A 24,239-nucleotide genomic window follows, 5' to 3' on the forward strand; every position below is an offset into this window, starting at 1 on the left:
CAGTTAGGAAACAAGTATACTAAAAGAGTGGTACAAGTAGTCTCCATTATCATGATTAGAATACCATTTGTGTCTGATTTGAATATAACCTTTTTGTTTAAATGTCTTACTAATTAATATAAGTACTTGTTGCTAGTTTCTGAATCCTATTTGTGCATGTGTTTATAATTATACTTGAATTATTCATAATAAAAGTATTGTTTACATCAAATGCTATACTGTTGGAACACATACTTACATGCCAGTAGTGACTGCACTGCATTCTCATTCCGTAACACTCAGCATGCTTCTATATCTATCAATATTCTATTTATCATGCTTCATTCAAAAAACAACAAGAAATCTCTGAAAAAAGAATCATGCCCTTTAAATCTCTATCATGTCTATGTTAATGTACATATATTAAGCACCACACACAAACAAGCAAGAATAGTATCATTAGCTTAACATAAGTGTTTTACCTTGATCTGATATACTCAATAACTTTTACATGTAAACTATGCATAACATTCACAGTAATAAGACCCTGGCTGAGCGAAAATAATCTCCATGGAAATGACATGTGCTAATGCTAATAATCTGGATAGAAAATATAGTCTATGTGATCTACTACAACTAAATGGTTTCCCGTAAGCTGACCTAATCATAAAGTACACCATGGGTACTAAGCAAAGGTTTCAAAGTCTATAGACCATGACTGTGAAGACCAAATAAAATAATACCCATGGAAATGAGATGTGCCAACCGTATTTAACTGCATACCATATATCATGTATATAATTAATCTACCAATAATCATTATAACTCCTCTGACAGATTTTTTTTACAAGCAGTCAATGAACCATGAAAATGAGGAAAAGGACAATGGACATATTTAAGACCTAAAGCATCCAGGTATTCTACCTTTTGGAATATAAACCTTATAAACAAAAAATTTAACATCACTGCAGCAACCCTTAACAGTGAGACTAAGAGCATGCATAGATGAGTTAAATATATAGTCTATTACATGCATTCATTCAATCATTTTATTTTATATTCTTATTTCAACAAAACTCTTTTCATCATGTTCATAAAACCTTAACAAAAATAAACTAGAGGCTCTAAAGAGCCTGTGTCGCTCACCTTGGTCTATGTGATTATCAAACAATGGACACGGATGGATTCATGACAAAATTGTGTTTTGGTGATGGTGATGTGTTTCATTGTGTTTGTAGATCTTACTTTACTAAACATTCTTGCTGCTTACAATTATCTCTTTCTATGACAGTAGTTTCTGTGGAAAATGTTAGTGAAAATCTACAAATTTATGAAGAAAATTGTTAAAAATTTACTATGAAGGGCAATAAATCCTTAATTGACTATTTTGGTCATGTTGACTTATTTTAGTTATTACTTTGCCGTACATTATTGCTGTTTACAGTTTATCTCTATCTATAATAATATTCAAGATAATAACAAAAAAACAGCAAAATTTCCTCAAAATTACCAATTCAGGGGCAGCAACCTAACAACAGATTATCCAATTCATCCGAAAATTCCAGGGCAGATAGTTCTTGACCTGATAAACAATTTTAATTCCTGTCAGATTTGCTCTTAATGCTTTGGTTTTTGAGTTATAAGCCAAAAACTGCATTTTACCCCCATGTTCTATTTTTAGCCATGGCTGCCATCTTGGTTTGTTGGCCGAGTTAACAGACACATTTTTTAAACTAGATACCCCAAAAATGATTATGGCCAAGTTTGGTTTAATTTGGCCAAGTAGTTTCAGAGGAGAAGATTTTTCTAAAAGATTACACAGATTTACGAAAAATGGTTAAAAACTGACTATAAAGGGAAATAACTCCTAAAGTGATCAACTGACCATTTTGGTCTTGTTGACTTATTTGTAGATCTTACTTTGCTGAACATTATTGCTGTTTACAGTTTATCTCTATCTATAATAATATTCAAGATATTAATCAAAAACAGCAAAATTTCCTTAAAATCACCAATTCAGTGGCAGCAACCTAATAACAGAATGTTGGATTCATCTGAAAATTTCAGGGCGTATAGATCTTAACCTGATAAACAATTTTACCCCAGTCAGATTTGCTCTAAATGATTTGGTTTTTGAGTTATAAGCCAAAATCTGCATTTTACCCCTCTGTTTCATTTTTAGCCATGGTTGCCATCTTGTTTGAATGGCCGGGTGGCCAAGTTTGGTTAAATTTGGCCCAGTTGTTTCAGAGGAGAAGATTTTTGTAAAAGTTAACGCCAGACGCAGGACAACGATGGACGACGAAGGACGACAGACGCCACTTGGGCCAGGTGTCAGAGCAAAAACCAAAACATTGTACATATTGTTATGATATTGTAATTATTATGTTTATTTATGTTGGCCTAATTTGTGTTGTATGGCCTGATAGTTGTTTACCAAATAATCTTATAACTGTGCAATTAGGAATCACTGGAACAATCACAGAATGATTGGAACTTTCTAGAATGATCCTTATAAAAGATGCGTAATTTAAACTTCTACGTTATTCCAGAAACTTCCGTTGTAACTTTCCAGGATTTTCCACAATGTTCCATTATAGAGTGTTGTAGAATTTTCCATGACAACCAGGGTTTCCCCTGGGTCAATTATTTTTATCGCCGACTCTTTCGCCAAAACAATATATTTTTCGCCACTTTATTATTTTTTTCGCCAAGTAACCCAAATATATTTTCTTTTAAAATTTTCCTTTTTTTCCAGCCCTCCCCCCTAAAAAAGAAGTGATTTTAACAACAAAACGAAGCATCTTATCACTTGGAATTGATCCCTCGTGTAAGGTGTAGTCATTACATTGAAGGGTTACTCTTATGCCAACCTTTTTCTTTTCTAGACCATCGTAAATAACTAAAACTATTTGCTTGAAACACGTGTGTAACTGAAACGACTTTGAAGTACCCACTAAAATCAATGATCTATATGAAAGTTAAATGATAAAGTTTTAAATCAGAGACCTTTCTTGCTTTTGAACATTTTTCGTCATAACAACAATTTTCTTTTCTGGACTATCATTAAAAAAAGGAGAGGAAGCGTAAAATTTTTACTTCAAACACGCGTGCATCGCAAAGTTGTTCATAAATTTCTTTTGTGACATGTGACAGAAGCCATTTAACCATATCATTTTGTCATATCATACAATCAACACCTTTATAATTAGTCCTTTGATGTCGATAGCTATGAATGTAATCAGCTGATTATTGATTTTCTGTCAAAATCTTAACGAGTTCAAGGTGAATTCCGAGTGTTGTCTGATCGGTAAAGACAGCGAAACCCGAATAAAGTAAATAAACAAGATGGCTGAAAATAAATCGTTATCCATATATATTTCTTTCGCCAAATTCTTTCGCCAATGACGAATTTTAATCGCCACAATTATTATTTTTTCGCAAATTGCGAAAATGGCGACCGCCAGCGGAAACCCTGATGACAACTATATATACAGACACTAAAGTTAAACTCTCATAATTAAACTTGGACATAGACATTGATAGACATTAGTATTCACAGCATTTGGATTGACACTTTTATTCTACACACAACATCATACTGGATTGTGACCTTAGTAGTGAACATAATATTCAGATTGGATTCCGAAAGATTTCCGGATACAGATACAGATAAAAGAGTGGACTCATATTTTGACAGTTAAGTTAACAGTAATATTTGTAAAATACTTCTTGTAAACTTTTGTATATTAAATATTGTTAAATTGTACTATTGATTTGTGTATTTTGTTGGCTACAATTTAAAGGCGATTTCTGGCCGTAACAGAAATTGGGGGCTCGTCCGTGATCTTGAAAATATTTTATTCAAAATTTGTTTAATATTTTTATTATAACTAGCCAACAAAATTCTACAAAATGGCATTTGATGCTGGTAAATTTTTGAAAACGCCAGACCTGGAGAGTTTTGATAATTTAAAGAAAGAGGAATTAGTGTTGCTTGCTAAACAACTGAAATTAGTTTTTAAAGTATCTATGAGAAAACAAATTATAAAAAATTTGGTTATAGACAAATTAGTTGACGCAGAAATTTAGGTGAAGAGGCTCTTGATCTTAAGGTCGAAAATGTTGACGCCTTTAAATTAAAACAGCTTGAATTAGAACATGAACTCAAACTAAAAGAACTGGAAATGAATTCGAAGGAGATGGAGAAAAGAAAAGAAGATGAATTTAAATTAAAACAGGCAGAACTGGAAATGACGGAAAGGTTAGAAATGGAGAAAAAAGAAAAAGAAGATGAATTTAAATTAAAAGAACTTGAAATGAGAGAAAGGCTAGAGATGGAAAAACTGAAAATTGAAATGGTCAAAGAAGAAAGCAACACTAAAGTCCAGTCGAAATCAGATTATTTTGATGCAGCAAAAAATATACGTTTGGTTCCGAAATTTTGTGAAAAAACAGTTGATAAATATTTTCCACAGTTTGAGAAAACTGCTAATAATTTGAAATGGCCAATGCCGTATTGGACTACGATGCTGCAAAGTGTTTTTGAGGGTAAGGCAGCTGAAATATACTCCGCACTTCCATCAGAAAAAAGTTCTGATTATGACACGGTGAAACAGGAAGTTTTGAAAGCTTATGAACTAGTACCAGAAGCATATAGACAGAAATTTAGATCATATAAAAAGTTTGATTCACAAACCTATGTGGAATTTGCTCGGGAAAAAGAAGATCTATTTGATAAATGGCTTACGTCAAAGAAAACAGATAACAATTTTGATAACCTAAGACAATTGATGTTATTAGAAGAGTTCAAACAATGTGTTCATTTAGACTTAAAAGCACATTTAGACGACAAAACTGTTGAGTCAATACATGATGCAGCTGTTATTTCAGATAATTATACTCTTTCACATAAAAGAAGTTTCAAAGGTCAAAATGTTAATACTTCAAGTGGAAATTACAAAAATCAAAGCACTGAGCGTACTGATAGTAAGCCTGTTGCACAGCATAAGAGTCAGTCCAGTTATAATATGTCTAGTCCAAAATTTGATACTTTTGAGAAGAAGTCACTGACTTGTGCTTATTGTAAGAAGATTGGTCACCTGATGGCTGATTGTTTTAGACTCCAAAAGAAGAATGAACGAGATAATAAGCCGAAGACCAGTGCGTGTACGACACCTTATATTACCAGTACATTGGAATGCCCTGCGCGTCAGGCTTTTAAGTCCAGTTTTTGTGATTATATGGAGGAATATAAACCCTTTATGTCTGATGGGTTTGTTGCTATTGTTGATGATACCACTCTTCATCCTATTAAGATTTTACGGGACACTGGAGCTTCTCAGTCTTTATTGTTAGAAGGTGTGTTGCCTTTGTCCGAGAAGACTTCTGTTGGTGCCTCCATTTTGTTACAAGGTGTAGAGTTGGGTTGTATAGATGTTCCTCTCCATCGTATTTATCTGAAGTCAGATTTAATAACTGGACCAGTTGTTGTAGGTGTTCGTCCTAATCTCCCTGTTGAGGGTGTTACCTTATTGCTAGGAAATGATCTAGCTAGGAACAAAGTGGTTGCTGAACCAATTGTTACCAGTGAACCGGTGGTGGATGTTAAATCACCTGAAGATGATGCTGAATTATATCCAGCTTGTGTTGTTACTAGGGCGATGGCTAGAAAACAACAAGATGAGAATTTGCAAACAGACAAGTTTGATTACATGGACCTTTCTGACACTTTCATAGCTGACATTGAAGGTCCTGGTAGCTCAGAAAAGGCCATAGTAAGACCACCTAATGATAACAAGAATGTTATTATGCCATGGCCGGACGTTAACAGCCATTCATTAAACAGAAAGAACCTTTTCGAAGAACAAAATAAAGACATTGAAGTTCTTAAGCTCCGCAAGAGGGCTCAACCACAGGAGGAAGCAGAAAAAGTGGCTGAATGCTATTTCCATCAGGACGGCATTTTAATGAGGAAGTGGAGGCCTCCTGATGCTACCCCAGAGGAGGAATGGAGAGTGGTATACCAAGTGGTGGTGCCTAACGTTTATCGGCAAGAAATTATTGGTCTTGCCCATGACACCCCCTTGGCTGGGCACTTAGGTATAAGAAAGACTTGCCTAAAAATATTGCAACATTTCTACTGGCCCAGACTTAGAAACGATGTTGCAGAATACTGCAAATCATGCCATATATGCCAGGTTGTTGGTAAGCCTAACCAGAAAATACCACCAGCACCACTTTAGCCTATTCCAGCCTTTGACGAACCTTTCAGCAGAGTTCTAATTGACTGCGTTGGACCTTTACCAAAGACCAAAACAGGAAATGCGTATTTATTGACAATCATGTGTACATCTACTCGCTTTCCTGAAGCTATTCCGCTCAGAAATATCAAGACACCTACTATCGTCAAAGCTTTGCTCAAATTTTTCACATTAGTAGGACTTCCTAAGTCTATACAGTCTGACCAGGGATCAAATTTCATGTCAGGTTTATTTCAGCAAGTCGTGTACCAGCTAGGGATTGCTCAGTACAGATCAAGTGCTTATCATCCAGAATCTCAAGGTGCCTTAGAACGTTTTCATCAAACATTGAAGAACATGATTAGAACTTTTTGTCTTCAATTTGACAGAGACTGGGATGATGGAGTTCACTTTCTACTTTTTGCGGTCAGAGAGGCTGTTCAAGAATCCCTTGGATTTAGTCCCTTTGAGTTGGTATTTGGTCATACTGTAAGGGGACCGTTAAAATTGATTAAGGAAAGGTGGCTTACTGAACATACTGACTTGAATCTTTTAGACTATGTATCTAGATTTAAAGAAAAACTGTATACTGCTTGTCAAATTGCTCAGAAAAACTTGAAAAATGTACAGAACAAGATGAAAATATGGTATGATAAAGATGCCAGGGACAGAGTTTTTGAGCCTGGTGATAAGGTACTTGTATTTTTGCCAGTCCCTGGACATCCTTTACAGGCTAAATATTGTGGTCCTTATACAATAGAGAGTAAAATTAATGATTTGAATTATATTGTAAAAACTCCAGGTCGGCGAAAACAAAATAGAGTGTGTCATATTAATATGTTAAAACCATATTTTGAGCGTACTAATGTACTATATGATAGTAAACCAGTTGCCACTTTAGGCATTGTTCAATTTGAGAACAATCATGACAAACCAGATGTAATTGAACAACCTTTTAGTTCTAAATCTATGGAAGAGACAGTTAGATTGAAAAATTCAGAAATTTTGTCAAATTTAGACTCAAAAGTTGCACATCTGTCTTTTGATCGTAGAGAAGAAATAAAAACTTTGGTATTTTCTTTTAAAAATCTTTTTCCAGATGTGCCAAACAAAACCACTACTGTTTGTCATGATGTTGATGTAGGAGATGCTTCTCCAATTAAGCAACATCCTTACCGGCTCAATCCACTCAAACTTGAAGTTATGAGAAATGAAATTAAATATATGCTTGACAATGATATTATTGAGCCGAGTAACAGTGAATGGAGCTCTCCTTGTCTACTTGTGCCAAAACCAGATAAAACCTTTCGTTTCGTGACTGACTTCAGAAAAGTAAATTCAGTCTCAAAATCTGATTCCTATCCGATTCCAAGGATAGATGATTGTATTGACAACATTGGTCAGGCAAAATTTGTGAGCAAATTTGATTTGTTGAAAGGTTACTGGCAAGTTCCATTGACACAGAGAGCTCGTGAAATATCAGCTTTTGTTACACCAGATGGCTTATTTCAATATACTGTAATGCCATTTGGCATGAAAAGTGCTCCAGCTACATTTCAAAGAATGATCAATAATGTAATAAAAGATTTAGACTGTTGTTATGCTTATATTGATCTTATTGTATGTAGTGATAGCTGGGAACAGCATTTAACATGTTTAACACATTTGTATGATACTTTTGAAAGATTGTCAAAATCAAATTTGACTGTTAATCTTGGTAAAAGTGAATTTTGTCAGGCCACTGTTGATTATTTAGGGCATACAGTTGGCCAAGGTCAAGTAAAACCTATTATAGCTAAAGTGGAAGCTATTTCCAAATTTCCACCTCCTACAAATAGAAAACAACTTATGAGATATTTAGGCATGATTGGATTTTACAGAAAATTTTGTTCAAATTTTGCTACTGTTGTTCAACCATTGACTCATCTTTTACGGAAAGATTCTAAATTTATCTGGAGCGAAAATTGTCAAAAAGCTTTTGAAAATAGCAAATCACTTTTAATTAATAGTCCAGTTCTGATTACTCCAGACTTTGAAAAACAATTTAAACTTGCCGTTGATGCAAGCGATGTAGGAATAGGAGCTGTTTTATATCAAGAGACAGATGATAATGTTGAAAAACCTATATCATATTTTTCTAAGAAATTAGATAAACATCAGAAAAATTATTCAACTATTGAAAAAGAGTATTTTGCAATGTTGTCAGCACTTCAACATTTTGATGTATATTTGAATCCCACTGTATATCCTATTCTTGTTTATACTGATCATAATCCTCTCACCTTCATGCATAAAATGAGAAACAAGAATCAGAGGTTGACTAGGTGGAGTTTATTGTTACAAGAATATGATGTAATTGTAAAACATATTAAGGGTAAAGATAATGTAATAGCTGATGCTTTATCTAGAGCTTATTAGATTACTTTGTATATATTATGTTTTTTTTTGTTCATATTATTCATGATAAGTTTTTGTTACACTAAAACTTCTTTTAAGGGGGGAGGTGTTATGATATTGTAATTATTATGTCTATTTATGTTGGCCTAATTTGTGTTGTATGGCCTGATAGTTGTTTACCAAATAATCTTATAACTGTGCAATTAGGAATCACTGGAACAATCACAGAATGATTGGAACTTTCTAGAATGATCCTTATAAAAGATGCGTAATTTAAACTTCTACGTTATTCCAGAAACTTCCGTTGTAACTTTCCAGGATTTTCCACAATGTTCCATTATAGAGTGTTCTAGAATTTTCCATGACAACTATATATACAGACACTAAAGTTAAACTCTCATAATTAAACTTGGACATAGACATTGATAGACATTAGTATTCACAGCATTTGGATTGACACTTTTATTCTACACACAACATCATACTGGATTGTGACCTTAGTAGTGAACATAATATTCAGATTGGATTCCGAAAGATTTCCGGATACAGATACAGATAAAAGAGTGGACTCATATTTTGACAGTTAAGTTAACAGTAATATTTGTAAAATACTTCTTGTAAACTTTTGTATATTAAATATTGTTAAATTGTACTATTGATTTGTGTATTTTGTTGGCTACAATTTAAAGGCGATTTCTGGCCGTAACAATATACCATGTATACCCTGAAAAGGCCTGTATAGTCTACCATTTTATTCTCAAAAAATTGAACATGCCAGACAGGGGTGCCAACTATAGATTACAAAAACTTGAGAAAATAAAACATTTTCCAGGTGGTTTCATAATGTTCCACCATGTTTGTTATTGATATTGTGGTCACTGCATTACTTAAAACAAACATTTATCCGACATACATTTTGGGGAACTATATCACCAAGGACTTATTTACATAAAAGAAGCTTGATCAGTAAGGCCTGACATACACATGATACATGTAGGGATGCTCTTTCACCCAGGACTGATATGCATGTAGGGAAGCTTTATCACAGAGAACTGACATACATGTAGGGATGCTTTATCACCCAGGACTGACATACATGTAGGGAAGCTTTATCACAGAGGAGTGACATACATGTAGGGAAACTTTACCACCAAGGACTGACATACATGTAGGGAAACTTTGTCACCCAGGACTGACATACATGTAGGGATGCTTTATCACCCAGGACTGACATACATGTAGGGAAGCTTTATCACAGAGACGTAACATACATGTAGGGAAGCTTAATCACCAAGGACTGACATACATGTAGGGAAGCTTTATCACAGAGGAATCACATACATGTAGGGAAGCTCAATCACCCCAGACTGACTTACATGTAGGGAAGCTTTACCACTGAGGACAAACATACATGAAGGGAAGCTTTACCCCTGAGGACTGACATACATGTATGGAAGCTTTATCACCCAGGACTGACATACATGTAGGGAAGCTTTATCACAGAGGACTGACATACATGCAGGTAAACTTTACCACAGAGGACTGACATACATGTAGGGAAGCTTTATCACCCAGGACTGACATACATGTAGGGAAGCTCAATCACCCAGGACTGACATACGGTATATGTAGGGAAACTTTGTCACCCAGGACTGACATACATGTAGGGAAACTTTATCACAGAGGACTGACATACATGTAGGTAAGCTTTACCACAGAGGACTCACATACATGTAGGGAAGCTTTACCACAGAGGACTGACATACATGTAGGGAAACTTTATCACAGAGGAGTGACATACATGTAGGGAAGCTTTATCACCAAGGACTCACATACATGTAGGGAAGCTTTACCACAGAGGACTGACATACATGTAGGGAAGCTCAATCACCAAGGACTGACATACATGTAAGGAAGCTTTATCACAGAGGACTGACATACATGTAGGGAAGCTTTATCACAGAGGAGTGACACACATGTAGGGAAGCTTTATCACTCAGGACTGACATACATGTAGGGAAGCTTTATCACCCAGGACTGACATACATGTAGGGAAGCTCAATCACCCAGGACTGAAATACATGTAGGGATGCTTGATCACCCAGGACTGACATACATATAGGGAAGCTCAATCACCCCAGACTGACTTACATGTAGGGAAACTATATCACAGAGGAATGACATACATGTAGGGAAGCTTTATCAGCCAGGACTGACATACATGTAGGTAAGCTTTACCACAGAGGACTGATATACATGTAGGGAAACTTTATCACAGAGGACTGACATACATGTAGGGAAACTTTATCACAGAGGACTGACATACATGTAGGGAAGCTTTATCACAGAGGACTAACATACATGTAAGGAAGCTCAATCACCAAGGACTGACATACATGTAGGGAAGCTTTGTCACCCAGGACTGACATACATGTAGGGAAGCTTTATCACCCAGGACTGACATACATGTAGGGAAGCTTTACCACAGAGGACTGACATACATGTAGGGAAACTTTATCACAGAGGAGTGACATACATGTAGGGAAGCTTTATCACCCAGGACTCACATACATGTAGGGAAGCTTTACCACAGAGGACTGACATACATGTAGGGAAGCTCAATCACAAAGGACTGACATACATGTAGGGAAGCTTTGTCACCCAGGACTGACATGCATGTAGGGAAGCTTTATCACCAGGACTGACATACATGAATTGAAGCTTTATCACAGAGGACTGACATACATGTAGGGAAGTTTTATCACAGAGGACTGACATACATGTAGGGAAACTTTATCACACATGACTGACATACATGTAGGGAAGCTTTATCACCCAGGACTGACATACATGTAGGGAAGCTTTATCACAGAGGAGTGACATACATGTAGGGAAGCTTTATCACAGAGGACTCACATACATGTAGGGATGCTTTATCACAGAGGACTGACATACATGTAGGGATGCTCAATCACCCCAGACTGACATACATGTAGGGAAGCTTTATCACAGAGGACTGACATACATGTAGGGATGCTTTATCACCCAGGACTGACATACATGTAGGGAACCTTTATCACCCAGGACTGACATACATGTAGAGAAGCTCAATCACCCCAAACTGACTTACATGTAGGGAAGCTTCATCACAGAAGAGTGAGATACATGTAGGAAAGCTTTATCACAAGGACTGACATACATGTAGGGAAGCTTTATCACAGAGGACTGACATACATGTAGGGATGCTTTATCACCCCATACTGACATACATATATGGAAACTTTACCACAGAGGAGTGACATACATGTAGGGAAACTTTACCACAGAGGACTGACATACATGTAGGTAAGCTCAATCACCCAGGACTGACATACATGAAGGGAACCTTTGTCACCCAGGACTGACATACATGTAGGGAAGCTTTATCACCCAGGACTGACATACATGTAGGGAAGCTTTATCACCCAGGACTGACATACATGTAGGGAAGCTTTATCACAGAGGAGTGACATACATGTAGGGAAGCTTTATCACAGAGGACTCACATACATGTAGGGAAACTTTATCACAGAGGACTCACATACATGTAGGGAAGCTTTATCACCCAGGACTGACATACATGTAGGGAAGCTTTATCATGCAGGACTGACATACATGTAGGGAAGCTTTATCACCCAGGACTGACATACATGTAGGGAAGCTTCATCACAGAGGAGTGACATACATGTAGGGAAGCTTCATCACAGAGGACTCACATACATGTAGGGAAGCTTTATCACAGAGGACTCACATTCATGTAGGGAAGCTTTACCACAGAGGACTCACATACATGTAGGGAAGCTTTATCACAGAGGACTCACATACATGTAGGGAAACTTTATCACCCAGGACTGACATACATGTAGGGATGCTTGATCACAGAGGACTCTTATACATGTAGGGAAGCTCAATCACCAAGGACTGACATACATGTAGGGAAGCTTTGTCACCCAGGACTGACATACATGTAGGGAAGCTTTATTACCCAGGACTGACATACATGTAGGGAAACTTTGTCACCCAGGACTGATATACATGTAGGGAAACTTTATCACAGAGGACTGACATACATGTAGGGAAGCTTTATCACAGAGGACTCTTATACATGTAGGGAAGCTCAATCACCAAGGACTGACATACATGTAGGGAAGCTTTGTCACCCAGGACTGACATACATGTAGGGAAGCTTCATCACCCAGGACTGACATACATGTAGGGAAGCTTAATCATAGAGGACTGACATACATGTAACATATATATATATGTAGGACTCTAAAGTGCGATGGTACTCTTAAGTGCGATGGTCACGCTAAAGTGCGATGGTCTACGCTAAAGAACGATGGTGTTTCACGCTAAAGTACGATGTTTATTTGTTAGCTAAAGTGCGATGGTAAAGCACGCTAAAGTGTGATGGATTTAAGAGAAGGGTTTAAGGGCACTTATGTTAAAAACAAGTCTTTTTTTTGTAAATTCTAGTTTGCTATGATAAAATATATAATGTTTACTTTACCGGTACTCTTATGTGACTTTTTCTAAATTTAAAAGATTGACCTAGTTATAATTGCTAAAAAGGTTATTTAGGTGTCACAAATACTATATTTCCTTTAAATAAATTTTTTAACCATTCGGGTGTATCGGATTGATTGATGGTTGCTTAACGTCTAGTGGCAAGAATTTCATGCATGGTCAGGATGAGGGGCGTATTGGATAATTGATGTACATGTAGCTTGCCGTTTACACAGCCTATTAATGGAAACACATCCCCGTGTCAGTTGCAAATACAAAATTTGGTCGTTGTCGCGGAATAAATAAAATGTATTTGTACAAGTTTTAATTTAAATAGGAGAGAAAGGTGATGTTGTTTGACCTTTTTCCTTCTTTGTAGCGAGTATTAATACATGTTATATTTTAATACAATGTACATACTGATGTTTTAATGGACAATTTATGATTTACGCTTGAAAACATGTACCTTTATTGAACCGATGTTTATACTCTTCAATAAAATCGACAATAGTTTAACGTAAACGTAAACACTAATATATATGCATCTGTTCGCTTCCATTATTTATTTCATCTTCCGACATGTTCATTTTTGGTTTGTAAAAAAGACTGTTAACGTCATAATCAAACTACGTTTTGTACATATATACTTTTGCGGACCATCGCACTTTAGCGTATGGAGGCATCGGACTTTAGCATAGACCATCGCACTTTAGCGTGACCATCGTACTTTAGCGTCCCCATCGCACTTTATATATGTATATAACTCGTCTAAACATCAACCCAACAATGTTAGATCTGTAAATTTGCTTTCGCAAATTTTTGGTTCTTCCCTCGCGTATATATATATATACCTGCTGTGGAAATCTGTTGAGGAAATTCTATAACAAATGTTACTTCCACTCTCCAGGGAACAGTTGATGTACAATGTTTAGATCTAACGTTGATAAATATACTAGAGCTGCCTACATGCTCCTTTTCAGGAGCACCAACAATCAGCTGATCTGTGTTTTTATATTCCAACCAGTCTGTACCATTCCTATCCTGTAATAATCAACAAATACAACATCAATATTTACAACCAGTCAGTACCATTCATCATTGTTCATATCCTGTAATTATCAACAAATTCAACATCAATATTTATATTCCAACCAGTCTGTACCATTCCTATCCTGTAATAATCAACAAATACAACATCAATATTTACAACCAGTCAGTACCATTCATCATTGTTCATATCCTGTAATTATCAACAAATTCAACATCAATATTTATATTCCAACCAGTCTGTACCATTCCTATCCTGTAATAATCAACAAATATAACATCAATATTAATATTAAAATTATCAACTATCATGACTACATATAGATATATGTGTTTCAATGAGACAACTCTCCATCCATGTCACAATTTGCAAAATTAGACCATTATAGGTCAAAGATAACCTTCAACACAGAGCATTGGATGAACAGCAAGCTACAAAGAGTAAAGACCACAAACAAGAGGCTCATAAAATACTTTAATATGTCATCAATGATTATTTTTGCTTTTCAATATATACATTTATATTTTAACACATGATTAATGAGTGACTTAAAATACCTTTTAATAATCTTTGTCATGTTTGTATATATCTTATTTTCTTCAAAAGCAAATATTTTTTTTTTATTTTACTCCTACATTTGTCCTTTGTCACATATGTCATGTATGTTCCATTTAAAACATAGTCATGATATATAGTGGCTATGTTTCTTGACATACACAAAAATCTAATACAAAAATTATAATAGGGACCGTCAATATTTATCAGATGGATGGGCCGTTGCATTCTTAATATTGATTCATTAAAAAAGTTAATGCCCATTCTAAGTTTGCAAGTTTATGTCTTAAAATCAAAGAATAGACTTTGGTGTGAATACAAAATTTAAAATGTGCTAGTTAATTCCATTTATATATAAACTTATGTGTATCAGAACCATACATTTTATTGTTTTTTAAAACCAGTATGAATATACATGTATATATTTGATTTGATATTTGCAGCCTCAGATACAATATTGATTTAAAATAAAGGAAATAATTTAAAAAGGGACAATAACTCTTGGACTAGTAAAAATATTATCATATGCTGAATTACTAATTATTGTCTTAATAACATAAAATGTTAAATATAGTTCCAATACCAATGTCCCATTATCTAATCCTTCAAAAATGAAATTATGGTCATTTTAAGCAATTTAGGCAGACATATTTTTGACTTTGATGCACCCTTTTTCACCTATTATATAATTCTGTAAATTTGATAGTAAAACTCCAAACAACCTGGCATTCTGTAAGATCAATGTATTAATGAGATAGATGTAGACTTATATGAAGATCTAAATTGATTTGAAAAAGTTATAAAAAAGTTTAAAGATGACTATCCAATGATAGTCTAAACTGAAAATTTATAAGTTTTTTTTAACCTTTTTATTAAATCCATAAGAATGACACCAATTCGCCAAACTACAAAACAACCTGGTATTCTGTAAGACCAATAAATAAATGAAATAGCTATAGACTTTTATGAAAATGTCAGTTGATTAGAAAAAGTTATGAAAAAAATTGAAGTTCAAGATGACCTCTGGATTTAGCCAAAACTGAAAACTTTAGTGTTTTTTTTAACCTATTTATTTAATCCATAGAATGACAGCAATACACCAAACTAACTAACAACCTGGTATTCTGTAAGATCAATATATACAATGATATATATAAATGAAATAATTGTAAAGTTTTATGAAAATGCCAGTTGATTTGAAAAAGTTATGAAAAAAAATAATGATGACTCTGGATTTAGCCAAAACTGAAAGTTATTGTTAAGACCATGTCCCTTATGGTTTTTTGTAACTGCAAAAGGAATTTCCTACACACCAATAAAATTGAAAGCAATTTTTTTCCAATAAAATAAGTTCTAGCCAATCCACTATATATTTCATGTATATTAAAAAAAAGTTCTTGATATATAAGCCAAAAACTGCATTTTACCCCTATGTTCTATTTGTACATGGCTGTCATGTTTTTAAAAAAAAAAAAGAAAATGAAAGACAAACTTTATTCAAGATACCCTAATTATCATTTAACTAAAATTTAATTCATTAATTTCAGAGGAGAAGATTTTTTAAAGTAAGAAAACATGATAAACAAATTTTATAAAATTGTTCTTAAAGTGTAATAACTCCTTAGGGGATCATCTAAAACGTTTACCCCTATGTTCTATTTTTAGCCATGCGGTCATGTTCTTAAAAAAACAAAAATAAGACAAAACTTAGTTCTAGATATCCTAAGGATCATTGAGTTTGTTAGAACTTGTTTTGTATTTCAGAGGAGAAGATGTTTGAAATCGTTTACATCAGATGGACAACAGACGAAGGTGAACACCAAGTGATGGCAAAACCTCATATTTCCTTTGGAAAGGTGAACTAGAAATTTCTAGTGTAAAACCTTCCAAACAGGAGAACCAACAGTCTAACCTATAAAAGAAAACAAGAAACAATGATATGCATGAACAACAGACAACCACTGAACATCAAATTCCTGACTTAGGACAGATGTATGTACATGTACAAAATGCATAAGTTTTGGATTTGCTCATTGTTGAAGCATGATGACCTGTATTTGTGGATTCATTTATTTTCCAATAATTGTGGATGAAAAACACATGTATTTCATGGATAGTAAATTTAGGGGTTTGGACAAAGTCTGCATATATAAGCCTTTTGATAATTCTTATTCGTTGAACATTTAAAATGTAGTCCAGTTGTATCCACGAGTTCTACTAAAATTTGCATCCCATGAAAAACAATGAATCAACTGTTTACAATTTGGTTTCTACTTAAATTGGCATCCCATGAAAAAACAATAAATCAACAGTTTACAATTTGCCTTCTTTTGGATATTAGTCTCATTAGCAATAATACCACATCCTTTAACAGGTGTTTAATACAACTTTTTTACTGAACATGGAACAGGCAAACAATGGATTATATATAAAAATAGTAAAATGAAGTAGCCATATTTGTATCATGGACATTTATGGTATGATTGCCTACATGTATGAGATAACTTTTCCACTAGGGTCCAAATGACATTAAACATGTTAAGGCAAGGATTTTTTAATTTGTTGGTTCATGCTTTTTTATTCCCGCCAACCCAAACAAATTCATTATCCCTGAAAAATAATTAAATTCTTCTTTTTTTAAGAAATGAAATGCATGTATTACTTACGAAATTGATAACAGTCTCTGTTGTGAGAAAATAAAACTTCCAGTTTACGTTTCTAAAAAAAGACAAATCAATTAACTGACCTTGAAATGTCATTTACGCAAATACTTTTATGGAACGAAATCTGTGTTTAAAACCCATTACACAATAAGTTTGTTTCCTTTATTTGTCATCAGTCTGTAAGATGCATAATCTCATAGAAATAGACTTGTCCAAATGTGGACAGGTGGAAAGCACCTTGGAAGTAAAAGTTCTGAATATCAACAAATCATTTAGAATTTTCTTGTTTCATGAGGGTCTTTCATGGATAATAAACAAAAATATCATCCATTTGGATTAAAAACGGGAATGCATGACACTAGATTAACCCGATATTCTCGTTTTTTTCCGTGGACGAGTCTATTACGTTTTTGACACTTGTGTTGAAACTTATTTTCGTACGACATTTTTTACATTTTTTTCTTTATCAGTTTTCGTTTTTGAAGATCATTACTCACCAAGTTTTCTGGAATTGATTAAGAGCTACGCGAATTTGTTTTTCTCGTTTGTGAAAAGACGATTTAATTTCGTCTTTGTCTGTGAACACCCCCTTCTTTTTTACGGCAAATCATTAGACAATGTCATGCGATATTTATGACAGCTGAGCAAGAATATTTCATTGAACTTAAATTTGAAATGATGACAAAATAGCATAAAAAACATTTTGTTAGAAAGGTGAAATGTCTATCTATTTTGCATTTTTTTTTCTGTCTTTTCCCGACTGACCGACCCGATTTTTTCATGGGGAAAATCCGTAAACCAACAAATTAAAAAAACGTGGCATAAAGAAAGCAACTAAAGTTTACAATACATGTATCTAGCCTATTTCACGTTTTTGTGAGTACTTAACATGCTTAATATTCTCCCTTTTCCTTGGACAGTTTCTTTTTATAAATAGTTGAAACATACTATATTAACAGTGTAAACATCTGACTTCAGTTTTTCTATCTGGCAAGCCAGTGGTTCTCCTGCTGTCCAATATATAACTGTACTTTCATCAAGTCCTATCAAGCAATCAAATTTCTTGTTTTCTGAGCATCTTACTCCTACCATTAGACACACCACAATCATTGTCATTCCAGCTAACTCTGAAGGCATTTCACCTGAAAACAAAAGTAATATAACACATGTAACAATCAAGATGATAAAAATGGGAATATATAATGTAATGCCACATGTGCCACAAGTCTGAGGAGTGTTAAATAAGAAGGCTTTTTTTGTTATTCATTTCTAACATCACATAAACATGTCTAACATGTCTCTGGGATTCAGAAGCAAAGTCCTGCACTTGACACAGAACCAAAGAATTATTGCAAACAGATGTTGGAATATCATTTTAAAATTTATTGTGAAGAATATGTAACTTAATTAAACGTGTCCATCCCCTAAACTTGTCTCCTTCTATCATGTCTATGGTCCTTAAAATTACAAATCCCAACCAGATGCTCCGCAGGGCGCAGCTTTATACGACCGCAGAGGTTGAACCCTGAACGGTTGGGGCAAGTATGGACACAACAATTTCAAGCTGGATACAGCTCTAAATTTGGATTGTGATTAAATAGTTGACACAGCATAGGTTTCTGACACAGAATGAATGTGGTCTAATGAACTTAAAATTTTTGTTTTGCCTTTGAGCAATTCACTATGCTGTTGAATATTAATCCTCTCAAAAAAGTGGTTGAAGAAATTTCTTTTTATTTATGAAATTTCAAATGAGAAAAATTGAATTACAATCCCCCCCCCCCCATTTTTTTTTTCACATCCCCCTATCATTCATTTCAAAACTAATCACAGTTCAATTTTCTAATGGAGTTTGCAACAATAATTACTCATTTAAATACATCATAAAATATTAAAATGTAAAAATGTGCTTGTTATCACTGAATGGTAAAGATTGTCTTAATTTATCAGTTGGTAGTAAAAGTGAATATACATTGTATATTGTATAAAAAAAACAATGATTTGAGTTGACTCAACTACCTATTCTTGACAAAGAAAGATAACTCCAATTGAAATTCTTGCTATTGCACAATATTGTGCAATTAGATATTTCTTTCTATTGCGCAATACTGTGCAATTGAAAATACTTGCTATTGCACAATACTGTGCAATTGAAGATTTCTTGCTATTGCGCAATACTGTGCAATTGGAAATTTCTTGTTATTGCTGAGTACTGTGCAATCGAAATTTCTTGCTATTGCACAATACTTAATATAATAATTTTAGATCCTGATTTGGACCAACTTGAAAACTGGGCCCATAATCAAAAATCTAAGTACATGTTTGGATTCAGCATATCAAAGAACCCCAAAAATTCAATTTTTGTTAAAATCAAACTAAGTTTAATTTTGGACCCTTTGGACTTTAATGTAGACCAATTTGAAATTAGGACCAAAAATCAAGAATCTACATACACAGTTAGATTTGGCATATCAAAGAACCCCATTTATTCAATTTTTGATAAAATCAAACAAAGTTTGATTTTGGTCTCTTATTTGGACCAACTTGAAAACTGGGCCAATAATCAAAAATCTAAGTTCATTTTTAGATTCAGCATATCAAAGAACCCCAAGGATTCAATTTTTGTCAAAATCAAACTAAGTTTAATTTTGGACCCTTTGGACCTTAATGTAGACCAATTTGAAAACCAGACCAAAAATTAAGAATCTACATACACAGTTAGATTCGACATATCAAAGAACCCCAATTATTCAATTTTTGATGAAATCAAACAAAGTTTAATTTTGGACCCTTTGGGCCCCTTATTCTTAAACTGTTAGGACCAAAACTCCAAAAATCAATACCAACCTTCCTTTTATGGTCATAAACCTAGTGTTTAAATTTCATAGATTTCTATTTACTTATACTAAAGTTATGGCACGAAAAAAAAAAATGCTTATTTGGATCCCTTTTTGGCCCCTAATTCCTCAACTGTAAGGACCAAAACTCCCAAAATCAATACCAATCTTCCTTTTGTGGTCATACACCTTATGATTAAATTTCATAGATTTCCATTCACTAATACTAAAGTTATAGTGCAAAAAAGTTGATTCAACTACTATTGTATACAAAGAAAGATAACTCCAATTGATTTCTATTCACTTAAAAACCAAGAAAAATGCTTATTTGGACCCCTTTTAGGCCCCTAATTTCTAAACTGTTAGAACCAAAACTCCCAAAATCAATCCCAACCTTCCTTTTGTGGTTATAAACCTTGTGTCAAAATTTCATAGATTTCTATTTACTTAAACTAAAGTTACTGTGTGAAAAAAAAGAATATGCTTATTTGGGCCCTTTTTGGCCCCTAATTCCTAAAATGTTGGGATCAAAACTCCCAAAATCAATCCCAACCTTCCTTTTGTGGTCATATACCTTGTGATAAAATTTCATAGATTTCTATTCCCTTTTACTAAAGTTAGAGTGCAAAAGCTAAAAGTATTCGGACGACGACTACGACGATGACGACGACGCCACCAACATGATAGCAATATACGACGAAAATTTTCAAATTTTGCGGTCATATAAAAACCTTTGTTTTTACCTCGCCCAAATCTTACCCAACATTTTTTTATCATGTTTATCAAAATGGTGTGTATCCAAATACTTGTCCACCATCATTTGACCATGTCCACTGTAAGACATCAAAAGTTGTCAAAACTTTTAGACAATATAATCCTTGGTTGGGACCCTGACCAGGTGCTCTGCAGGGCACAGATTTATACGACCGCAGTGGTCAAACCCTAAACAGTTGTGGCAAATTTGGTCACAATATTTCAGTTTGATACTGTCTTAATTTGGATTGTGATCAAATTTTAAATATATTAAAGGTTTTTGTCATAATATAAATGTTGTCAAAGATCTAACAAATCTATTGCTCAATACTGTGCAATTGAAGATTTCTTCTCTTAACTTTTGAAAACAAGCAGTGTTCAACTTCCAGGGGAGGAAATCAAGTAATCAAACATATATATAACAGTATTCTTTGAATTTTAATTGCATTACCTCCCTTATACTGCTTTAAAACCCTAACCCTAACCCTAACCCTTGTCCAAGGAAACTCCTTCAACCAGAAAATCCTTGTTTTCCCCCTTTTTTGCCCCTAATTGCTTAATGATTGGAGCCATAACCCTCATAACCATGATAACCATCCCTATGTAGTATAGAAATCTGTGGTATATTTTCAGAGAGATTTAAACACTTGAACACAATTGACTCAAAACTACAAAAAGGCTCATTTGGGCCGCATTTATGGCCCCAATATCCCCAAAAATCAATCACAACCTTCCTTTTGTGATTATGTTCTGGACCATATGAGTATATGGATCAAATTTAATTGAATTAAATTTTATTCAAATTTAAACTTAGAAATCAATATAGTTTTACCACTATGTTCATTGATTTCTATTTACTTATACTTAAGTTATTATCATGATTAAATCAGAAACCATCTGTCTTTGAACGACGCTGAAGACGATGACGACAACGTGATACCAAAAAACAAACAATTTTTTTTTTTATTTTTGTGGTCGTATAAAAACTAAGTTCATAGTTTTTTTCCTGACCTCCCCTCCCTTCATGCCCTTCTACATCACCCTCTTAACTTTTGGGAAAAATTGATTGACCAATTAGGATATATAAAATAGTTATCATTTACCAAAACTTGTAGCAGTTTTGACCCCCTTCCCCCACCCCACCCCACCTTCATTACCTTAAACTATTTGAACTAAGTTTTTTTTATCCTTTATTGATTTTTTTATTTTGTCCCTAAATACTGAAACGGCAAATATTTGCCTTAATCTAGACCACTTTAATCCAAAAGAATTGAGATTTTTTTACTCACTGATTCAAGTAACATTGTCTTATAAATTAAAGAAAGTTTGTGATTATTCTTAAGTTGCCTGGAATACAAAAATCAAGATTCAATATAAACATGATAAACATGATAAAACTTTTTCAAGAAAGATATTGTTACATTGTCTGCTGAGCTGGTTTCTTATATTTAATTACATGATTTATGAACAACTTCATGACAGACAGCACACATGCATATATACATGTTCGACCTTTTCTTACCACCAGGGACATTTCGTACAGAACACACAGAACAATCTCTTCTTTTCGAAATTGCAAATGCTGGTTGTTTCTTACAACATCATGACCATGCATTTATATTCCAGACCCTAAGAGTAGCACGATTTCTTATTATATGATCTTTGGTATGTTTGGAAATGTCAACCACTCTGGACTTCAAGGCCAGCCTCCAGCGGCCCTGAGGATAACCACATACCTGTCAATCTGTGACAATGAAAATGCAGGTCATGACCTGCATTGAAGAATCAAATCTCAGGTCATAACGCATATGAACTTTTTACTGGCTGTGTACCTTTTCAACACACCATCTCTCAACTTACAAGGAAATTAGACTATAGTAACAGTCTGCATGGTTAGCCACTAGTCCAATGCCCCTGACTGGTAAAAGTTTTTTCGGACTAGTAAGTCATGTAAGTTTTTTGCAAAGTTTTGTTTGGCCCAAAAAGAAAATTGTTAAAACATTGGTTTTAGGACAAGTAGTTGAATTAGATTTTGGTGCAGACTGTAGTAAAATATAGTAATACTGTTAAAGGAAGTATAAATGTAAAAAATAATTTTCAACTTTTTTTTAAAAATTGTTGTACATGTTGTATAAAGGTATAAAAATAATGAAAAGTTATTTTTCTATATGTATTTGAATTTTATATTTATTGTGATTTTATCTTTTTCACCCATAAAACGTAAATTAAGGAATAATTTTGAATCGTGACAAATAAGGGGAAGTAACTATAAGTTTGTAAACCAATAGTGCAATTTATTTACGACCTAAAGCTAAGGTAATTGGTGTTAATTAACAGTGTGTTTGACACCAAAGCTGTCAAGTGAAGCCATGCACTTAATCGGTCACTTAATTTGACAGTTTACATTGCTAGATGAACTTCCTGTTCATGGAAGAATTAAGAATTTGCCGGTATTTCAAAGGAATATTACATATATGGACCATAATTTGCTATTGGGCTCCGTTTCCTATAACTATAGAAAAGTGATAAAATGTGAATTACTGTAAGAAAAGTTGCAACTACATCTAAAGATGCCATTATTTTTATCAACATACAAGTGTATGCTACTCTTCCCTAGAAAAAAAATTAAAATATACGAATTTCAAAGATTCTACAACCGTATTTTTGTGTAGTTTCTCGCGTTACTTATTGCTTCCGAAGAGCATAACGCTGACTGATTTATAGATAATCGTCACGGGCAAATTCGTAACTTTTGCTTTCAAATAAAAAAGAACATCGACCAATAAGAATAGTGAGAAGAAAATGCCGAGAACTATAAGTATTTATGTAGCAGATGTAAGAACAGTGGCGTGATTGTTGTGTCCGATTTCATAACGCAATTTTTGGATGATGTAATCTGCTTTGTTGTATTAGAATTCTTAAAAACAATATGCAAATATGAACTCTCGCGAGATGTTCAAACAGGTAAATCCGAGATGATTTACATTCTTGTTTTGATCTTCGTAATAATTAGGTAAGAAAATTACGTTGTCGTTATGCGTTACATTTCACACGAAAAAGAAGTCCAGTTATTTATTAAAATTGTTTTTGTCCTTAAGTTCTAACCATTTCCGGTCATACGTGAAACACGTGACTAACATGTGATAACGCCATTACGGCCGGATGTACGAAATACTAGGTCTAAACATTGTTTTTGTTTCCAACGGGATGTTAGCAAACA

The 24,239-nt window shown here is 34.1% G+C and overlaps 1 protein-coding gene across 1 annotated transcript in view; it reads right to left on the bottom strand.

Moving 5' to 3' along the window:
• Positions 1-24,239, bottom strand: part of LOC134710047 (dystroglycan 1-like) — a 32,338-nt gene that overhangs the window by 3,205 nt on the left and 4,894 nt on the right. Inside the window, exons 2-3 of the mRNA XM_063570200.1 lie at positions 18,378-18,571; positions 14,015-14,204 (exon numbers count right to left, since the gene is read on the bottom strand). Of these exons, the coding sequence (XP_063426270.1) occupies positions 14,015-14,204; positions 18,378-18,571 (384 nt within the window). The remainder of the gene's footprint in view (positions 1-14,014; positions 14,205-18,377; positions 18,572-24,239) is intronic.

The sequence above is a fragment of the Mytilus trossulus genome, chromosome 3 (assembly GCF_036588685.1).
Source record: "Mytilus trossulus isolate FHL-02 chromosome 3, PNRI_Mtr1.1.1.hap1, whole genome shotgun sequence".
NCBI classification, from domain to species: Eukaryota; Metazoa; Mollusca; class Bivalvia; order Mytilida; family Mytilidae; genus Mytilus; species Mytilus trossulus.